Here is a 22,129-nt window from a genome sequence, read left to right as displayed (position 1 = left end):
TCAATTGTGGTGGTTGAGTACTACCTTTACAACAGACAGCAAAAAATATGGATATTTGCATTGCAAATAAATACAACGCTGGAAAGGGCTTGACAGCGACCCAGTTAACCCCTTGTTAACTATCAGAACCTCTTGTAGAAACAGATTTTAAATTGTTTACACATGGAGATTTGAGAAATAAAGCCAGAAAAACCCAGACCACTGAGCTTATCTTTAGATTAATGTGCCAAAGTCAGATTTCGTGGCAATGCAGTATTAGGGAAGGATGTGGCAGGAATATTGACCACGTTCCCACGATCCATTGAGCCAGAAACTATCCAGCTACAAGTCTTCTTGTTATGTGATGTTTCGGTGTACCTACAAGGGCAGAAAAGGAAACGGGCTTCCGTGACTCACGGGGTTCGGTTAGCCACGGGTGTTTGCTGCAACTTTAGTCGTCGAGGGAGCTCGCTCGCCCTTCTCTCCCCCCCCCCCCGCCACCAAGGAATCTTAATTCTGGGTCTCGTCCTCTCTCGACGGGGGAGCGACCCCAGCGCGTCGTCGTTCGAGTCTGTTTCTTCCGGCCAAAGGAGAAACGGGAGACGGACTTGTGGAGCTTCAACTCGTGGGAGAAGCCGGCGGAGCGGACGCGGGCAGAGGGTTGGTTAAAGCAAGTCACGCTTGGGAGCCTCCCGCCGGGCGGAGCAGGGCGCTTCCTCCTCCCGAAGAGTCCCGCCGGGTCACGTGCTCGGCGCGGCTTTAGCCTCCGCCGCTCGCTCCGGGGTCTCAGAGCCGCCTCGCTGCTCCCCGTTCCTGTCCTGCCTCCCCGCTGCTATAAAAGGAGGCGCCGATGGCGACCACCAACCCAGTCATCGTCAGCCTCTCGCAGCATGGGCGGACCACCCACCCTGGCGCTGCTCAGCCTCACCCTGGCCCTGCTGCTCAGCCCGCCCGCCGAGGCGTGGTACAAGCAGGCGGCCGGCCCCAGCTACTACTCGGTGGGCAGAGCGTCGGGGCTTCTCTCTGGCATCCGCCGCTCGCCTTACATGCGCCGCTCCGATGACAACAGCGTCGCGGACAGTAGTGCCGAGGACGGCCCCGCCGCATCCTCTCTGGCGATGTCCGACTCGCGGCAGAACCTCGGCGGGCTGCGCAACATGGTAAGAAGTAGCAGGGCTCCGGGAAGGGGACGAAGAGTAAACTCGGAGGGGAAGAGGAGGGAGGAGGCTTAGGAGCGCCCGTCGGTGAAGAGTGCGCTATTGAGTTGGATTTTGTCTCGCGCAGTGAATCTTCTTTTTTAAAAAAATTTTTTATTGATTTTTAACAATTACAATCTTTAGTGCTTAGTAAACAACGTCTGGGTTCACATATTTAACATTAACTTCTTCGATATAAATCTGTTCAGTACTGCACAATCCAGTGTTTTTCCCCTGATCCTTTCTTTCCAAATTGTTTTCATTTTCCCAACACTATGCAAATACAATTCTTGCTACTATTAATACATACAAAATTGAATATAAACGTCATCATCATATTTTCTAGTGTTATACAAGTAACAATATCAGTTTATACATTCTTTTCTAACCAACTTGTATTTCAAATGTATTTGCAATTAAAATCTCCTTATTAAATCAATATCCTGTTTTTCATGTTCTTATTTAAGTTTAATTTCCCATCAATATTCAGAATATCTTTGTCAGTTAGTTTTCTCAAGATTAGTTACATTTATGTAGCTAAGAATTTCATTTATACAAGCCATCCTCGTATTTTCATATTTCGCATAAGAAAAAGTGCTATTCTAATTATAAAGCATGTCTTTCTTATTATAAAAGTCTAATTATATCTAAGGATTATCCATTCTTTTAATCATATTCAAATAAATATTTATTCACATAATGTCCCCTCTGGTAAGTCAAATCTTCTGTTTTTTAAGTCTGACTCTAGCTTTCTTCCTTTGCCAAGTAGCTTTTCAGGCCAAGGCAATTAAATCGCCAAAGAATTTTTCCTCTCTTTTTGTGAAAGTTGCTTGGAATGAGGAAGACAATTTATGTAAGGTATTTTTTTGTTGGAATTCCACCCATTTATATGCGCAGTGAATATTCTGATGCATTTAGTGCATTGAATATTGCATTTGTTGTAACAAACAAACTTGATGCATCTACTTTATGTTCATTGGTTTATGTTAGCCTTGTACTGTATTGCATTTTATTTTATTGTAATACGTACCATAGCTGCTCTATTCCTAATTCCTTGGAGAACCAACCAAAAGTGAAAACAACATAGGAAATCCATCTATGGAGATTCTCAGTCATTCAGGTCATGGTTGTTCCAAAGGTACTTTTCCAAAAGGCAACTGGACTTCCTTTTATCCTTGAAGACGTTTTGCTTCTCGTCCTAGAAGCTGCTTCTGTCAGAGCTGAAAAAAGTTCTTGGATGAGAAATGTCTTCAAGGAAAAACAAAGTCCAGTTGCCTTTTGGAAAAATCACCTTACGGATAGAAAATTGGTAGCAATGGAAATTATGAGCAAGAAAAAAATGTAGTTGTATCAAGCATATGTACTATTATTCATATTGCACCACCGTGCAAGATGTATTTCTTCAGAAATAAATTCAGTGCAGTTCAGTGTGGGTTACATTTCGTTAAAGTGGCTCTTGGAGTATCAGTAGAATTGCTAAAAGCCCAGGGAGACCAGCAACCCCATCTTCACAAACTGCTTCTCTCCAAGAACCCTATTACACAAGAGGTCAATAGGGCATACTTCCAAGTACGTACATGAGGCTCAGGTCCTTGCCTGCTGTGTTGCACCTGTCTTTCTTTTCTGTCTTTTCTGCAGGCAGTATGTGTGAAGGAAGTGGCTCCAGAACTGCAAAGCTGCCAGCTACTGCCTGGTGTGCCCAGCACCATTCAGTGCAACGCGGATGTCACCGTCTCTTTGGACCCCACTGACTGTACTATCCCATGAGCCTTGAGCAGGTGACCTTCCCTGTAACTTCTATGGAGGCACCGGGAGGTGGGACAGGCAGGCAAGAGATGGATTTACTCTGTGTGAAAGGTGGTTAGATTTGGGGGTGGTGAGGAATATGGTTTTATTTTTATTTTTTCTGCATCTGTTAATAAATGTGTTTTAAAAGGCTCCAGTGACCACCTATGTCTTTTGTTATAATTTAAAAAGCTCAACACAACTGCTGCAGGAATACAAAGCATCTGCAGGTACAATGGATCTCAGAACACTGAGAGACAAAGTTCATTTTGAGGCTAAAATCCTTATGTGTATTTGCGCAGTTGCGGTCTGTGCAGCTTATTTCCTAGCAAACAAATTCATAACAGCCTGGCTACAGTAAGATGTCATGACTATTGACTATCCCCCCTTTTTCTGCCAGACACTAACACTTAAATAATAATATAGGCAATAATCATAGTTTTCCCTCAACCACTCCTTCGTTCATTGAAGGATGGAGAAATGTTTGTTGGAATTTAGCCAGAGCAGAAAGGCTTTCTCTTCACTCCAAAGAAATTTAAAAACCGCCCAGTAATTCCCTGCCAGGATGTAGATGTATTCTTGATTTTAAAAGAAACCTTTCTATAAAAACATTATTTCCACATATTTCTATTGACAGCAGCCTGATACGGGAACCCAACTGACAATTGCAATGTCCACAAACTACTGTACAACTGTTCTCCAGGCTGTCTGACATAGAACGGCCTTTCCCACAATACTTGTGAACTGATTCTTTTCAGTGGGAGAAGCAAATCAAACAGGGCATCCTGCAGCAAAGTAAATATTCTGTAACGAGCTTTGATTCTCATCCTTGCTCTCCTAATTGGAAAAAGGAGGTGGATGGGTTCTCCATCCCTATCCTACTGATCTTACAGAATTCTACAGTGTCTGGCCTCTCTTTGGAGACACAATGACTGAGCCTCTGATTGCTAAAAGCTCTGAAAATAGTTCATTACATTAATTATGAAGATTTTTACTGTGAAACCTGGGGGCTTGTCAGCATCCCAGATAGAGCAGCAAGAAACGTAACAAGATGAACTATTTCTATTTTATTATAAGGCTACATTAACAGAATCTTGCAAGTTTGAAAGTACACATTTATACTGCCTGATTAGTTAGAGCAGATCCTTTCTAAGTTTCTTTCTCTGCCCATTATTCAGTTACAGGCTCCTCCCCCTTTTATCTGATCATTTCCTGGGCAGCACACACACACACACACACACACACACACACACACACACACACACACACCCAAGGTCATTATCACAGAGAATAGATCCATAGATACAAACATCATCTACATACTGTGTAAAAGAGACAATCAACAAGCCAAAAAGAAAACAAAAAAATCAAAACATCTCCCCACCAGCAATTAACACCAAGATTACTATCAGATCAACAGTCAAGAAGTGAGCAATACCCCAATCAAAGAACTGCCAAACAGTATAAGCCACTAGAATATAAATTGAGAACATACCCCACTCTCTGATAACGCTGCCTAGTTTGGCTAATGAAACATATGCAAGAAAACAATCAAACTCAGAGAGCACCACAAGCCCCTCCTCATTCTCACATTCCATTCCAGGACTAGACTATCAAAAAAACAGAGATGTTGAATTTTCTCACTGTTTCTCTGTGTGTAATAGTTTCCAGTTTCTCCGAGAATGTGAAAGCAATTTAGGTTGAAATCTTAGGCATATATTAATTTAGGAGTAAGCCTTGCTAGAAAAAACACATTGAAACACACTTCCTAAATCAGTGGTTCTCAACCTTCCTAATGCCGCGATCCTTTAATACAGTTCCTCATGTTGTGATGACCCCCAACCCTAAGGGCTCTCTAAGCACGCACCGACGCCGCCCACTCACCCGCCACGCCTGGGGCTCAGCATGCCTCGCCTGTCCTCGCCTCACTTCCGAAGGTCGCTGGCCTGCCCAGCTCCAGCTGGCTGGGGAGGGGGGCAGGAAGGCCACTCCGCCGGCTCCGCCCAGCCTGTTTGGAGAAGCGCCTAGGCAGAGGGAGAGGGGGAGAGAGAGAGAGAAGAGGGTGACAGCACCGGCAGAGCTTAGTTCAGCCTCCTCCGCAGAAAGGGCTGCGAAGCAGAACAGCCTCCCTTAGGAGATGCTCCACAGAAATGAATCCGGCACTGCAATGGCCCCCATCTCGAAGCCGTGCGGAGACAGATAGAGGAGCGGTGTCTCGGTTCCTAAGACCATCGGAAATATGTGTTTTCCGATGGTCTTAGGCGACCCCTGTGAAAGGGTCGTTCGACCCCCAAAAGGGTCGCGACCCACAGGTTGAGAACTGCTGGAATAGAGTGAATGTCTGGTGAGGGGTAAAAATTAAATTAAGTGATTGCTTAAACACCCTGAAGTAATTATAAGAAAAATCTAAGTAAAACCTGTAAAGCAGGAGTGTTAAACTGCCAACCCACAGGCCGGATGCGTCATGCCTAAACCGTGCCCACCGCAGCTCCAGCAATGGGGAAAAAGTCGTGATACATCGCAACACGTCATGTGATGTGGCGAGTTTTACACCCTTGCTGTAAAGGAAACTTCTAGCCCAGGAGCTAACTTGTTTTTGTTTGTTTTTTGGAGAAAAGAGTTCTTTTTCTGTGTTCTAATCTAAAGCAATGCAAGGGAAATGCTGCACTGATTGGTACACCACATAAGTTTTCAGGATGCTAGAGATACATTCCATTCTTACATACAGAAAAGAAATCAAGGTCCATGTTATAACTTCATTTATGTATCATTCTGTGATGCAATGATCTCTTCTTCTTTGCTGTCCAACCACTCACTTATTACACTTAAGAAAAAAAATGGATCTGTAGTACAAATACACTGAGTAATACCAAGATGAATATTAGTTAGGGAAAGTGCTTTTTTCTAAAAAAAAAAAAAAAAAAAAAGGTGCCGGAACTCACACACGTCATACAACCCGCCTTGCCTACCCTACAAGGTTCCATCCAAAAAAGGTGCCAGAACTCCGTTCTGGGCATTCTATGAGAAAAAAAGCCCTGGTTAGGGACATGTTATTTCTATGCCTTTGCTGATTTCTCATAACGGGTGGTAAAATAGGATCCCAAGAAGAAGTTAATTAAGTTCATCCTGAAAGAAAAATCCTGAATGATTCCTAGAAAAAAGCAAATAGAAGCATATTGATACTAACTGTATAAAGTAAAACTGTATGAATGATGGCAGAGATGGTATGAGAGCGCAGTCCTTTTTCAACATCAATGTGTTTATAAACCTGTGTCTGTAGACCTTGGAACTCAATATATAAAGTAGGTGAGGTTTATCAATAATGTACCAAGGTCCCAAGAAATAAAAAATAGTTATAATTTACAAAATAGTTTTAAGTACTTAATATTCTGGGAGAAGGCAATGGCAAATTAGGTAATGCTGCCAAACCCCCCCCCATCCCCCCAGGGGATTAGAATTTAAGCTCAGTTAAAGGATCTCTTTTTCTCTTTTTCAAGTGACTTTATAGAGAGCAAGAGTTGCCCCCAGGACAGTTGCTATTGTGTAGGTTCCTTCTAATCCAGTGGTTCTCAACCTTTCTAATGCCGTGACCCCATAATACAGTTCCCCATGTTGTGGTGACCCCCAACCACTTATACATCACCGGGTGCCAGGGGCGTGGCCAAAGAAAAGGGGGAAAAAATGGCGGACAGCTTTGTTTGGCGACCCCCGTGAAATGGTCGTTCGACCCCAAATGGGGTCCCGACCCACAGGTTGAGAACCACTGTTCTAATCCAAATCAGATCTTAATCTCTTGATGTCACTTACCATTTATGATTAGAGATTGCTGAATCAAGTTTATAAACAGCGTCACACTATACTGGTTTTTATTTTGATATTTTTTTCAGTATGAAATTCATTTTGCAACAGCTGAAACTTTTTTTGTCATAGAATACCTAGAATGGAGTTCCGGCACCGTTTTTGGATGGAACCTTGTAGGGTAGGCAAGGCAGGTTATATGACATGTATGAGTTCCGGCACCTTTTTTTTTTTTTTTTTTTTACAAAAAAAGCACTGCTTATGAGTACCCTCCTAGGTAGACATCCATCTGAAACAACAGATGTAGGTTCTCATAACAACACTGATCTAGATAATTGCATCAAGACTGCTATCTAGAAACTATTTCAAGGGATTCATTCTTATAATTTCCAAGAGGCTTTTCTAGAATTATATCACATTTGCTTTTATATGTTCAAGACTCATTCCACTGCAGGAAGGACAGTATTAGTACCATTTTAATTTGTAGATATCTAGAATGTATTAATTCCAGTGCGGTAATATTGGAAGCAAGAGGGGGGAATCATAAACCCGTAATTTCTTTTCAGCAATTCAAGGAAACCAGTTTACTGCCAGGGGCTTTCCTGCATCTGAACCAATTAATTATTTAGCAGTTTCCAGAGGAAAGACTGGTGGCCAGGTGGGAATATGAGTTGAAGTAAGAAGGTGATGGGAGAGGATCTAATACACCTCATTCCCTCTCTCAGAATCCTCCTGTTTACTGTAACTGAAGTGTAGAGATTGATATGAAAGAGAGAACAGAGTCTTATTAAGGGGAGGTGTTCTGACCCCACTCATAAAGGGAACCCCATCTAAAAGATAATTCAGTACTGGAAATGCTCAGGTGCATAAATACTTTATGTTCGACCCAATAAAACTAATTAATAAGTATAACTTCCATAATTATTTGTAGTATTTTGGATTTCTCCATACACTCTCATTCTTTTACCCATTGATTAAAATGGATTCCAAAAATAAGAGAAAAAAAATATTTAAGGTATTTCCATACCCCCATAGATTCCATTCACTGAAGCCTCAAAAAGTTAGCTTGACATAATGATTAAGACACTAGCCTAGAAACTAGGAGTTCTATTCCTACCTTAGGCATAAAAGCTAGTTGGGTGACCTTAGGTCAGTTATTCCCTCAACCCTAGGAAGAAGGCTATAACAAACCAAAAAAATCTTGTCAACAAACTACAAGGAGCTGCCTAGGCAGTCATCGGGAATTAAGACTTGTGGGTTTTCACGCGCCCAGCGGGTCTCCCATGAGTGTAGAAGAACAGACACGAACACGTGGTTTCCTCGGGATGGGAGCCTCGAACAAAGCCGAAGCATCCCTTTTATTGTGTTACCAGAAGGCGGGTTTATATGCACCTGGTGACCACCTTACACCAACCACATTTGTTATAACACAGCATATTAGCATATTACATGTGCTATAGCTTTGTTTTGCTCACGCTCCTATACAGCTTTTACACCCGGCACCAACAAAACACCAAACACCTTCCTTTGCACCGCACCTTCCTTTGCACCGCACGGCACTTCTTGGTTTACTCCCAACCTTTTTTACTTCCGACTTCCTTATACCTTGGCCTACTGCAGCTGATGACTCAGCCTAGCAGGCCAGATAATCCAATAACTCCAACAAGACTGATCTGAAGACAAGAGAAAAAAAAAAACACCCTCAAAAACAGCTGAAGACCTTTGATTGAATTCAGTCCTATACATCTCACAATAGCAGGAACAAGCAGCAAAAGTCATTATCCTAGCTCAGATTGCCACAGGTCCCACAATTATAAAAATATGTTCCCAATAAAAATTCTGCATCCCACCCTAAGTCCTGGCTTCAGGTTGCATGCATTTGTCTGGTATGCAAATTCAAAATCCCAACAGTTCCTATGGGGGGGGGGGAGAGATTAAAAGAGGTTAAGCTATCTTTTCTTTGAAGCAGTTGCAACTCAGAAGTCAGGAGATGTGTGAGATAAGAATTCTTTCAAATGGGAAAAGGATCTCAAAGATTTAAGTATCCAAGTAGTTAAAAGAATTAGTTTTGAACATACCACATATTAGTTCCCTTCTCTAACAAACCACGTTGTTTTTGAACTGGCCCAAAATCCTTGTATGGAAAGGCTTTTAAAACTATTAGGGAAAAGACAAGCAGGGACTGGAATTAACAGCTTGCCTAGCTTCTCAGAATCTTCAACACAGTTGAAGAGGAAGAGGAACATATTCAACAAGAGGAACATCTTCATTTATAACTGAATCCACTTCCACAGTTCATAGAAATTTCTGTTCACATCACTGCCCAGTAGGTAAGAGAATTCCATTTGAGGGATAATAATGCACACCAAAGAAACTATTCTTTCCTTGCTGCCCAAAAAAAAAGCAGCAGAAAAGCAGCTTTCCTTAAAAAAATGTATGAAAGAGGGAAAAAAGTTTCACACTTTTCCTCCTTAGAACCATCTCCTCCCATTGCTCAGTTGCAAACTGGTTTGGTGCTTCTGACTCTCCAGGTGTCTCCAGGCAGTGTTTCTCAACCTTGACAATTTAAAGGCATGTGGACTTCAACTCCCAGAATTCTTGGCCTATCCTTGCTAGGAGAAATTAAAAATATAAAGAGCCCTCTCCTGTTCTCTATTTATTATAGTTATTACAAAAAATATTTCACTAGGTTGAATAATAACATAACCCAAAGTTGTTATTTTACACAGAATTCAGTAAAAAAAAAGATAGTTGTATCTTTTTTTAATGAAAAGGCAATAAAAAACAGGTAAAACTAGCCAGTTTAAAGCCAGGGTCACGTGGCTCTTGACTATCTTTCTAGGCTTAAAAAACAAGCTTAATTAGTTCTAGTTAGTACTTCAGTGGGAGACTTTTGAGTCTTGTATGGAAAATTCAGAAGAACTGAGCATAATACCAGAGGAAAAAACCAACCATTTATTCAACAATAATTAGGTTCCAATTTTACAAGAATGAGGAATCCAGAACAATGGGAAAACAAATATTTTTGTAGAAGTTGAGAGCTGCAGGGGGAGAAATTCTAGGGACCTGATTTATTAGAAATGTTGGAAAAAGCTAGACAAGTCCTTGCTCATGTACATGAGATTATTTTGCTAGTCAAAACTGCCATTTCACGAGGGACAACCAGCTGGGGAAATCCATTGCTAAGGAGATGGAATGTTAAGGTAATCAGGTGAGATGTTCTCAGTTAAGAATGGAATCTTGTGGTTTCTCACCTTATTATGTTGCAATTCCATTATTAGGAATTGCATTGGGAACATGCAAATGAAGTTTCTATTCTTTAGTTTAAATTGGAATTGCAGGGGGTTTATCTGTAGGCAACCAGGGTCATTTGATAGGATTATGCAAAGAGAGGAGCTAGAGGTGACCCTAGTCACATCTGAAAGAGACGGAGGAAAGGGCTGCAGTCTCCAGTTAGTTTTTTACATCTGTTTTCTCCATCACAGACAGATAGTTCTAAGCAAGACCCAGAAATAAAAAAGCACTGAGAAAAAAAATCAACTGCAAACCACCTCTGTGAACCTCACAGTTCAACCCTAAATGTTTTTGCCTCTTTAAAAATATGGCTAGGGAAACAAAGAAGTTTTGACTGGGCATGAAAATAGTCACCAGGCTGATCCTAGTCCTACTGTTTTTCTTTCAGTTGTTGTTGTTGTTGTTGTTAATTGCGAAGTCGTGTCCGACCCATCGCGACCCCATGGACAACGTTCCTCCAGGTCTTCCTGTCCACTACCATCTTCTGGAGTCCATTTAAGCTCACGCCTACTGCTTCAGTGACTCCATCCAGCCACCTCATTTTCTGTCGTCCCCTTCTTCTATTGCCCTCAATCTTTCCCAGCATTAGGCTCTTCTCCAATGAGTCCTTCCTTCTCATTAGGTGGCCAAAGTACTTGAGTTTTAACTTCAGGATCTGGCCTTCTAAAGAGCAGTCGGGGTTGATCTCTTCTAGGACTGACCGGTTTGAACGCCTTGCAGTCTTTCGGTTACTTACTGCTATCTCATCAGTACCTGGTTACTGTTGATTTTTAATGACTTTTGCATTCTTTGCTTTGTGCAGACTGCCAGGCACACCAGGAGACCTTGGAAAGCAATAACAGGCTTGCCTTATGTCAAACAACCCCCCCCCCCAGTCCTGATCAGCTGCCTTTCCGTAGAACTGCCCAAGGATTGAAGAGTGACACTTCAGGGAGTGGACATTTTCATCCAGGCTATAGTGCAGCAATGCAGCTACTAAGGTGTACTTACCATATATTCCATCAACTTTTAGAATTGCCAGAAAGGCCCAGTAAATATAAAGATCAGAGATTTAGTTACCAACATGTCTAGGAAAGCTGGGACAAACCGTCTACTTGCAATCCTGGTAGAGGCTCCTGGGCTAAATTGATTAATGGTCAGTCTTGATAGGAGGCAGCTTTCTAAAAACTATGCAGATCTCTTCAGCTATGCAGACCTTTTCATCTATCTAGCAAGCAAAAGGGGGATCAGGAGGAAGAAAGAGACTGAACAGCAGTTTACTTAATTTGTTGTCCTCTAGAAGGGATTTTGAAGAGTCCTTGGATTAGGCCCTGCAGTGTTTCTCAACCTTGACAATTTTAAGGCATGTGGACTTCAACTCCCAGAATTCCACAGCCCATTAAATTGTCAAGGTTGAGAAACACTGGATTAGGGAGATCCACATTCAATTATCTACCAGGATACAAAGTTCACTAGATGACCTGGGTCAATTCTCTCTCTGAGCTCAGTTTATTTCACACAGTTGTTGCTTTGTGGATAAATGTATAGGCAGTTCCAAATTGATACTATCTTAATCGCTCAGAAAAAAAAGTTAAATAAATAAGACTAAATCGGTAGCCATACGTAAATTGCTTCTGAATCCCACATTTTGTCCCTAACTATAAACAGCCATAAATGACACTAGATTAAGCAATTTACATATCCCTGATTGCTTTTCCACTCTTTCTCCAAGTCAATCACCATCTCATTAATTAAGAAGTAAAATTACATCTGCACAGCTTTCCTCAGAGATAGCTTGGGCAAACAGAATTATAATTCTCAATCATTTATCCAAGAATTAAAATTATAAATGGTTAGAAAGCAGTAGACAGTTTCAAATGACTTTGAGGACCTTTTGAGCCTGAAATAGGCAGCTATGAGCTTTGCTGATTTATTGAAGATATTTTTCTTCCTAAGATGAAGTCATGATACAACCATCTTTATTTCCACCTACAGAAGTAACTAGGTGGAGTTGAATCTTATTTCAACAATGATGGGGATGGCATCTTGTGCTAATTCTGAGGGCAATGACCTAGTTTGTGGAGAGGAAGAGGGCAGGCCTCTATATCACCTATAGGCCGCCTTCACATGATATTCTTAACTTCACATGATACATGGTTCAATTGACTGAACCATGGTTACTGTAAGAGGTTGTGAGAATGAGGCATGGGGTGTTTAAAGGTTTATCTCAGGGAGGGCAATTCAGTTCAAATGTGAGGGGCATGGGAAAAATGCACTATGAAGCACTAAGGCTACAATTCTGTTCTTACCATTTTCAAAAGTCTGTTTTTACCGCCGACCAGCATTAAAGATACCTTCCTTAAATCAATGGCAGGTTGTTTCTATGATTTTGCCAACTATGTGGAACGTATGAATTATTCAATTAATCCAATTTTTAGGGAATCATGACACAACAGTAAATTAATCTCATAGACTTACCTAACATATTAAAATAAAATACAATTCACTAGTTTGTATTCAAGATGTCATGCAGATGCAGCTATAGTATACCAGCTAAGCAATCATCTCCTCTCCCTAATGATGGGACTATTTTGGCAATATGTTTACACTCTTTTCACATGAACAAGAAAGAATGAAACACAATAGTTTAGAGTATAAACTATTTATAGTACAAATTGTTTGTTTAAATCATCTGCTTTTTATTATTTGATAATATGATGGGACATTTAACAAGTAACTTGTTTCTAAAAGAAAGTAGAAGAGAGATGTCAGTTCCCACTTCTAGACTATCAAAGGTCATCAGTAAGTAAGAGAAGAGGAAGAAACCCTCTGATATGCTTTCAGCTGGACAATGTTCAATAGGATGAAGTGTTCAATTTATTTACCCCATGTAACAGTGCTCTCTGCCTCCACCTTATTCAGAGAGAACTGTCATCCTGAAAGTTATAAATCTTTTGCATCTAACACTGCAAATTTCAAATTGATTTAATAAAAAATAATCAAAGCAGAAAGAGCAGGATAAAAAGTTCCAGATACTTTTGGTATTAACCTACTGGGGTAGTAATTCTGCATTTGGAGGCTATCATTTCCCATATAGTCTCTTCTTTAATGCATCATAATTACCTTCCCCTGCTCTTATTTTGTATAACTCCCATTCTATCTGACAAAAATCATTTATTTGAATCATGTTTAAACCTTTCAACAGATATAACATTAGATGCACATAAAAACTGAGAGTCAGGGAGACAATGCTCATAAATTTATTCCCAACAAATCTTTCAAGATGACAGTATGTCATAACTGTGGAAGTCCTTTTAAAGAGCATTTGCTCAGACATTGCCATTGTACTAATAATCCCATTTGCTCTCAGCCCAGTACTGCAATATTTCTGGATTCTCTGTAATAAAACTTCTACTTTGTTATAAGAACAGCAACATTCTCAGTTTAATAATTAAAATAATAAACAAGCATTACATTGTTCATTATGTTTTTCCTTGTAAAAGGGAATATAGAAATTGAGGATGTGGGTAACTTGTGAGGAAATGAACACTGCCACCTGCTTACTCATGCTTTGCCCCTTCTGATTAAATTTCTCAGAATAGGATATGGTTAAGGGAATCAATGCCTCCTCCTTGGAAGGTCGTTTTCTCCTTGTCCAAAAAAAGCAACAATAAGGCCATTAGCCTGCCTTGACCAAGAATATTCATACTATTATAGCTTTGTCTTAAATGTTTCTGTCCTGAAAAAGATGGTTGAGAAAATAGTAAAATAGGTCCAACTTGGATATATTTTTCCTAGGCTTTTGTCTGAGATATGCATTGAAACTAGCCAGATATGGCTAATGGAATTTGAAAAAAATGAGATTCAAGAGCTACATGTACTTCAAAAGCCTCAAGTTACCTCAGGTTATGAAGTCTGGGTTTAGGTAGTCAACAGTGCCATTAAAACTAGCTGAGAATCTATTCATCACCTCAGGAAATTGAAAAATTTATTGCATATTATGTATGCATGCTATATATTGCGATAGTTGCATATCACTTATGATTCACAGAAGGGGAAACATAGTGAATTGTGAATAATGAACAGGAGAAAATTCTTTATATGATAAAAAAAAAAGGATCCAGAAAGATATCTTCTGTTAAAGTGGTATTTTTCTCTTTAGAGAATCAAACCCAGTGGCCATTTCAGACTGAGCATAACCTGCAAGCATAACCTGTTGTGATGGGCCTTGTATTGGGGAGGTCATGCCAGGTGAGGGTCATTGGGAGGTAAAATGCTAGTTGGGGGAGGTTGCGTGGGTTGGTTGAGGGTTGGTGCCATTCCTAGTTCGCTGTGTGGTTGATTTGAATTCTGAGGGGCTCGTACGCTGATTGTAGGTCAATGTACTGTATCTGTTGATGGAATTGCTTGTGGAGTGCCAGGTTTCCATAAACTCGTTAGCATGGCAGGTGGTAACGTGGCCAATGATTCTTGTTGGTGCTGTTCAGTGTCAGTGTGAGTAAAGATTAGGGATTTGGGATTGTGTTGTTTGATTGCCAGCTGGTGTTCATGGATTCTAGTTTCCAACTGATATTTGTCCCATGTAGAATTTTTGCAATTGTTACAGTTGATTTGTAAATTACATTGTTTCTTTCATCTTTCTGTATGTTGTCTTTGGTTTGGGATAATTCTTGGCGGAGTGTGGCTGTGGATTTGTGGGCTATTGCTATTCCTAAAGATTGGAGAAATCTGGCTGTCATTTCTGACACTCCTTTTGTGTATGGTAAGGTTAGTTTTTGCATGGTGATTAGCTGTGTGGTGCATTGTGGTTTGGGTGCTGTGTTTCAGAATACTAAGTTTTTCAGATAGCTGTTATGGAGAAAGACATCAAACAGCCGTTTCTCTTCTGCTTTTCTTAGTGCTGTGGTGCTGGAATGTTTCCTGGACATATCCTGGCCCTTATGTCACTCCACAAGACACATCGACCTACAACCAGTCTACAAACCCCTCAGAATTCAAATCAACTGCACAGCCAACCAGCAACAGCACTGACCCTCAACCAACTCATTCAACCAGCACTTTACCGTCCAATGTCTCTCACCTGACATGATCTTCCTTTCACAAGACCCATCACAAGACCCTGATCTGACATGACCTGACATGACCTCCCTATCACAAGACCTACTGACCACACAAAGCACTTATAAGCAGAACATCAACACTTACATTCCCTAAGCTCTGAGAACTCATCCTCCACCTGAGCTCTGAGAACTCATCCTCCATCTGAGCTACAAATATTCGCCAATATTTCAAAGTTTATATAATTTTGTTATAAAGTTATTGATGTTTAGATGAAAGTCTCAGGTCATTTTATAAAGAAGAGAGATCAGTTTGTCAAGATGACTTTATGAAGATTTGACTGCTAATATTGAAAATAGTTAGAACTGTACGTGCTTTTTGTGTGTGACGGAAGTAGGAGCACATTTTTTCCTAACACCTCTTAATATGTGGCTAAGGGATATTCTTAGTAACTGTTCTGAATCGTATAGCTCTATGTAACCCTAACTAGAGAGCATGTATCAGTATTTTAAAATATCTGGCATTTATTGAGTTTAGTGTTGTTTCCTTAAGAGATGGATGATGGGAAATGCAGTTTAGTTAGTCATCTCATGTTAATGGGTCAGTGGGAGGAGTTTCTGAGTTCCTCTCAGGACATACTGGCTACGTGCCCAGTGTGGAATGCCTTTGTTCATCCAGCCTCATGCCTCCCAGCCACATGGCTTGGAGGTCCTATGCTAACATGTGATGCTTATGCAGAGGAAGAAGGGAAAATTATCAATTTACCTATTGTGTTATCCAGAAGCAACAACGTAAAAGCAAGTATTTTCTCTGAATAAACATATTTATCTGTTTTGCAATCATTTCTATTGAGTTGTTTGTCTGCCCTAGATTGGACTAAAGGAATTTGTTCTGTCTGGGTCAGAACAGTAACCCTAACTCTAATACAGCAGCTTCTATGAGAGAACCAAAGTTTACAAGATGGTGGCGAGTGCAGCATTGTGATCCAAACCTCACTCATTTTATATCCAGTTATATTGTAACACTGTACCTACCATCCTGCACATTTTGATTCCTTGGATATTTTTGAACTAATCTAAAGCTTGTGATACAAGAATGGTAGTGCAGAAAACTGAACTCTATTGCTCAACTTTTCACCCCTTGGTATAACAATACTAAAAGGAATGATCTGTTTCTCTACAATTAGAGGGATAAAATAATGAATTGGAAATCTTCAGTAATCTAGACCAGTTTTCTTTAAATTTCTGCCTGGTGCACTGGATTTGACTTCTGCAATTCCCAAATGGCACAGCTTTGGAAAGATGAGTTTAGATTTGTGCCACATCAAAAGCTTAACAGAATTATGTGTTCTTTACTGATATGTGGGATTATAGACAATTTTAATGTGGATCCCAGAATATATTTTCCTGGCCCTTAAGGTACACAACACCCATGTTGCATTCATATTCTGAAGCTGAGTGAGTCTCACTTGCCCTTCTCATCTTAGAAAACATGAACAGAAAGTGGAATGAAGCTGCTACTTGTCAGTTCAAAGGGAAAAATACGGGACAGGTCTCTGAAAGAGTGCAGCCTTGGGACAAGGGAGAAACCTTAAAAAGGGCACCTACAGACCAGATGAGAAGGGGCCAGAAAATCCCCATATTTCTAGCTACAATGGAAGAAGATTGCTCCTAAAACTGAGCAACGGGTGTCAAGTTTCAAAAGTTTATTGAGTCAGGAAGCAGTAAACAGCCTTGAAAATTGAAATTCATAAAGCATTCCCATAATTTATTACCCTCTGCTCTCATTCCCCAGGGCAGAAATAACCTATCAGCAAACATCAACATAAAAAGAAGGGACTCCTGGCACTTTGAGAGCAAGGAAATGTAAAATGCAAAAGATTTTGGGCTATAAAACAGCAATAAGGTGTTGTGAATAACTCTAGCTCTGCCAGCCACTGCTCATTGCCTCTGATTGAACTAAACTGAAATTCCAGATTCAGACTCTGAGCGGCAGGGAAGACAGAAATTAAATAAGTCTGACATTTTTAATAATTTCAAGCAACTGGCTGCCAGTGGCAACTTCTTCCTATGGAAATGTGTAGCCTGAGGTAGATTTAACATTTTTGCATTATGCTATTTGCATTTAATGACAAATCTTTTCAAAAATTCTCACTATGGTAAAAGCCTCAAGGAGTCTCATATTTCACAAAAAATAATTAAAAAATGGTAACAAGCTCAAGATTAAAAACAAACATGAGACAAAAGGACAGTGGTTTCTGGGCAGACAAGCTATTTTGTTAATTTAAAGGGAAAGAAGGGTCTGAAGGAAGACAGCCAATATTTTGGCATGCCTGGGCCATATTGAGTGAAGAGGAATTGTCTTGGACCATATATAAAATATATAATATGGTGAATGTATGTAAATAACAAACTTCCTTAATTTTTTTCTATTTTTTATTATAACCTTGTGGGACTGCATTACTTATTGTCCAGGGCTACAGGTGGCCCATGGGTTGGACATGCCTGGTCTCAAAGAAAGCAGCCAATGGGCAGGATATTGGTACAGGAAAGGCGAACAGGAGCCTGGATTGGATCAATTCTCTTGTGCAGATGGACAGCAAGAGTCTGATATTAAATAGATGGCCTAGTGTCTTATTTCACAAAGGAAAAAATCCATTTAAAAGCATGTCATGCTGAAGAACTGCTAGACAACATACTAAATAAGCAAAAGAACAGGGATTTTGAAATTATCGATGTTATCTGGAGAACAGATTAAACGAGCACCCAAATCTCTTGTCAATTTTTTCTTACTATGGGAAAATAGAAATATTTCTACTTAAATTATACTAATTAGTTGCCTCTATATGTTCCTATGCATAAAACAGAATACAAACATCTTGTCATGTTATGCTCTTCTTTATTGCTTTTACTGGAGCTCTAGATTTTAGGGATAATTTAATATAGGAAGTTCTGCATCATGTCTCCTTCAAAATGTCAGTTGTGAAACTCTATTAATACACAGTGCCCAGCACAACAAAAATAAGATCCTCTTTAATCAAAGATGTTTTCATAGCAGTTAGAGGTTACCTTGGCAAATCTGCACATAAACTCAAGGATAATTGCAGAACTTGTCTAATCAAAAGATTTTACATTCGAGTTTCCCCTCACATGTAAAGGAATGGAGAAATAGTTAAGAAGGAATTACATGTCTCTGTTCCTGCTGTGATCAAATGTAGTCCCTCAAAAATCTTTTGGGGGATACGTTTGCCTCGTTCTATGTCATTCACAGCAACTGCAGCTGTAAAGTTTATCTCGTACCCTGTTCCCTTAGTAGAACAAATTCTAGCTATTTTTGAGTAATCATTATTAATATAATAAAAGGTTGCCCTTGGAAACTCCCGTCTTCACTTTATATGCTAAATATTCTGTATTTTGACGTATATATTTTATTGTTGTCAGTTAACCGCTAACATTGTATGGAGGGGTCATGTAGTGCTCTAGAGAATGTATGCAAAGGTAGTATGGGGATAAATGATCACGTGTTTCCTAATCATTATATAGAAATATCTTACACTGCAAATGAAAGAAATTCCTCAAGCACTGACTTGCTTAGTACATAAACCTATGCTTGGTTAAGTTTCCACTGTTTTTTTCCAGTCCTTTTAGCCTTAATTTCAGACTTCAACTGTAAATGCAAGTCATTAAGATTTTATTAATAACCATGGCTGAAAATATACAAGATAAAGAGTGAAAAGAGCTTCTTTGGGTGAGAATGAAGCCCATCCTCTTATGTGGGCCTCCTGTGGTTCCCATCATGTGTAAGAAAGAAACTTTACGCAGTAAGCTTCATCACAAAACATCTAATGTTAGCAGTACAAAGCATTTGTATACAAGGGACAATATGCCTCCCCAGATGTAATTTGTGGTCAATATGGAGCTTCTGAAAATTAACTTTGGTCTCAGTGAGATTTCTAATGATTACACTATTTTTATGCTATGGTAGCAATTAGTATGCAGCTCTCCTGCTTAGCAATGGGCCTTAACAGACTTATCTGTACACCAAGTAAGGAGAGCATTATCTGAAATTATAGAAGTCCACTGAACTCCTTCCACAATAACAATATGGAAAGATTCTGAATGCACCAGATGTAAGGCAGTGTATACAATTACTGTTCTTTCTTTCCAGGTATGCTTAGCTGGGAAATATACTGGCAGGTTTTGCTGCATCTTGTTTCCTGAAAAAGGAACAACCTCTAATGGCATTCAGCAACCATTGCTGTTTGCAAAGGACTCTGAATCCAGAAAGGATGGTTTGATATATTTGAAAAGTATATCTGGCAGGCACAGATTAAAGAGATGCCGTGAGATGTTTAAATTTCAGAAGATGATCTGACAGAATTCCCAATTCCCTAGTTCCAATAGGTCAAAGATGTCAGAAGATAAAACCCACAGAAGTGTGCTAATTTTCATCAGAATTAAAACTGGTTATTGGAAAGACATTGCTTAAAACTTCTTGATCAGTTAGATAGCAGCATCCACCTGGCTCTTCCCTATGGACAACTGATGTACTTAAACCAGGACAATTGTGGCCGCAAGCCTAATTCAGCAGTGTCCTATTCTCCAGGAAAGTTTGCAGGTCCAGAAGAAGAGGATTCTGCAGCACTCTTCCCCATGCTAACTCTCTTGGTCCCTTAAATCTGTCTTCTGTTGGGCTGCTTCCTCCTTTCTTTTCATGACCTCCAGTACAGCCAGTTCCTTTGCTTCTTTCTTCTGATTGCGAGCTTCAAATTCCAGCCTACAACAACCAAGAGATCCATAGTTGTGCAAGGATTTTTTTTTTTCACTGCACTTTTTCAAATTGCGGAGAACTCTGATTTTCTTATGTGTGCTTTGAGCTGTTTCTAAGAATTTCCTTCTACAAATCAGCTGTACAGTATTCAAAAAGCAGGCAAAGGTGTTTCAGATCCAGCAAGGTCCTGGGTGGTACAACGGCCCCAGGAAAAGTATGGTTCTTTAAGAAACAGTGATCAATACAAAGAGAGTGCTCATGCTGATCCAAAGGACCTTTTTCTGCTTAAATCCAAACACCGAGCAATTAAGTCAAGGAAATCACCATGTCTTCTTCTAATTAGTTGCAATATTGGTTATTTTTTAAGAAACTCAGAAAATTTTGAATAAACATGATATTGTAAAAAATATAACTTCAGAACCACAGTTGTCTAATTATACACGGGCTGGGCAATTTATGGTTTGTGGACCACATATGACCTCCAAAACATTTTTGCAGCCCTCAATATTAAGCTGCCAAATTGCAGTTGCAAAATATTCAGAGGTGGCTGCATGATGTTCTACTGTGTAAGGATTAATTTAATACACTTTAATGTTTTAGGTAATTGTTTAAAGATGCCCACAATTCCACCCCGAGTGCAAGGACAACTAGAACAATGTAACAACCTTCACTGCAGCTCTGAGTACTGAGAAATCAAAATATACCCCCAAACCATACAGAATGATTCTGTGTAGGTTCTTCCTTCTTTCTTATGTAAATTATTATTTTGTGGGAAAGATAACCGGCTTAGTGCGGGTCATTAAAAAATAGATTCAATGAATGAAGAGTTTATAGCAGCAGAATCAAAGTCCTATTATACAACACACAAAATTACTCAGTTACAAGCAGCTAACCTGTTCTTAATTATTCTTTTCACTATCAGGTCAGTGGTGAGATTGTTGCCACTGTCTATCAGCCGGAAAATACCACGCCTCTTGGGTTCCTATAGATACAGAGAAATGAATGAACGAATAAATGAAAGAGAGAGAGTGAGTGAGAGATGAAAACAAAATCTCTTACAGCAAAAGTGATGGTCAGGGTCCCACTTAACATAGGTCATGGGGCCAAATTTGATAGAGCAATATTGTACAGTGGTGGGTTTAGGACAGGGGTAGGCAACCTTGGCTCTTTTATGACTTGTGGAGTTCAACTCCCAGAATTCCTAAGCCAGCCACAAGTCATAAAAGAGCCAAGGTTGCTTACCTCTGGTTTAGGAGGATTCTTTTGGATTTGGTGGGGGTGTCTTCTTTTCTTTTCTTTTTCTTTTCCAACTATCTTAAATACTTTATAGGACTTGTGTTATGTGATCTCAACATGAAGAAAATTGTCCCATCAATTTTCATAAGACATCATTCCAGAAAACCCTATCCAAATCAAGGATGTTTAAGACCCAAGTTATAATCTTAATACTTTTTGGTACCATCCCTGCTTTTCAGCCATTCTCAGGAAGGCAGCATTAATTCTTATTAAATAGGCTGGAAAAAATTCCATGAATGCATACCTGTATATGGCGGTACAGAAAGAAAGAGTCAATAAAACAACTAGAATTGGAGAAAAAAAAGGAACTCTGCAATTTAGCACAGCAATAAGACAATTCACAACTAGCCCCAAAGTTGATAGTTCAAAGTTCATAGACTATAAGCTATGTTCTTACTGTTCATTTGGACACAGAGTTGTTTAAAAATGATCAAAAGAAACTTATTTCCTTGCCATATATTGTGACCTGAGGCCCAAATAAGAAAAAAATAGGTTTTGATCATTCTTACCTCATATGGATTTGATCCATCCTTGTCAGGTACCACCTCAGTCATCCCATGGCACACAAGATCCACCTACACAAAAAGAAAAACTGTGTCCATCTCCTTTAGTCTTTCTTTGTCTGGAGATTGATTCATCACAATATAACAGGCACAACTCACCTATATGATATATAGGCAATATGTCCCTTACTGAAGCCCCTCTATATTGGCAAATGCTCGTAAGTGTGTATCTTCCCAAATGTCTTCCAGACACTGTAGCCTCATCTCATATCCACTTCAAGCTATGTTCAGGTTATCAATTTTCAGAGCATTGGAGGAAATGCTTCAGATAGCCTTCTCCAATTTACTGCCCTCCAGATGTTGGATTAACAGAATAACCAGGTGACTTGATCTACAATTAGCTAATATTTCTGTAGTCCAGCACATAGAGAGACTACCAGGTTGGGAAAAGCTACTGTACAACAATCAGTG

General features: G+C 39.8%; 2 protein-coding genes across 3 annotated transcripts in view; one reads left to right on the top strand and one right to left on the bottom strand.

Annotated features, from left to right (window-relative positions):
- Nucleotides 1-666: 666 nt before the first annotated feature.
- NPB (neuropeptide B) lies at nucleotides 667-3,113 on the top strand. Its single transcript, XM_039344660.1, has 2 exons — nucleotides 667-1,139; nucleotides 2,814-3,113. Exons 1-2 carry the CDS (start codon nucleotides 870-872, stop codon nucleotides 2,940-2,942), a joined length of 399 nt encoding a protein of 132 aa, XP_039200594.1. The 5' UTR covers nucleotides 667-869; the 3' UTR covers nucleotides 2,943-3,113.
- A 14,364-nt stretch (nucleotides 3,114-17,477) lies between these two features.
- Nucleotides 17,478-22,129, bottom strand: part of PCYT2 (phosphate cytidylyltransferase 2, ethanolamine) — a 37,593-nt gene continuing 32,941 nt past the window's right edge. For both annotated transcript variants that reach the window (XM_039344637.1, XM_039344648.1), the window contains exons 11-13: nucleotides 21,665-21,730; nucleotides 20,753-20,841; nucleotides 17,478-19,865 (exon numbers count right to left, since the gene is read on the bottom strand). In XM_039344637.1, the coding sequence (XP_039200571.1) occupies nucleotides 19,745-19,865; nucleotides 20,753-20,841; nucleotides 21,665-21,730 (276 nt within the window). In that variant the 3' untranslated portion in view covers nucleotides 17,478-19,744. The remainder of the gene's footprint in view (nucleotides 19,866-20,752; nucleotides 20,842-21,664; nucleotides 21,731-22,129) is intronic.

This window comes from Crotalus tigris, unplaced genomic scaffold (assembly GCF_016545835.1).
Source record: "Crotalus tigris isolate CLP2741 ecotype Arizona unplaced genomic scaffold, ASM1654583v1 scf7180000017551.9496454, whole genome shotgun sequence".
Classification (NCBI taxonomy): Eukaryota; Metazoa; Chordata; class Lepidosauria; order Squamata; family Viperidae; genus Crotalus; species Crotalus tigris.
Note: the sequence above shows the minus strand (reverse complement) of the source record. Positions and strands in the feature narration are given on the sequence as shown.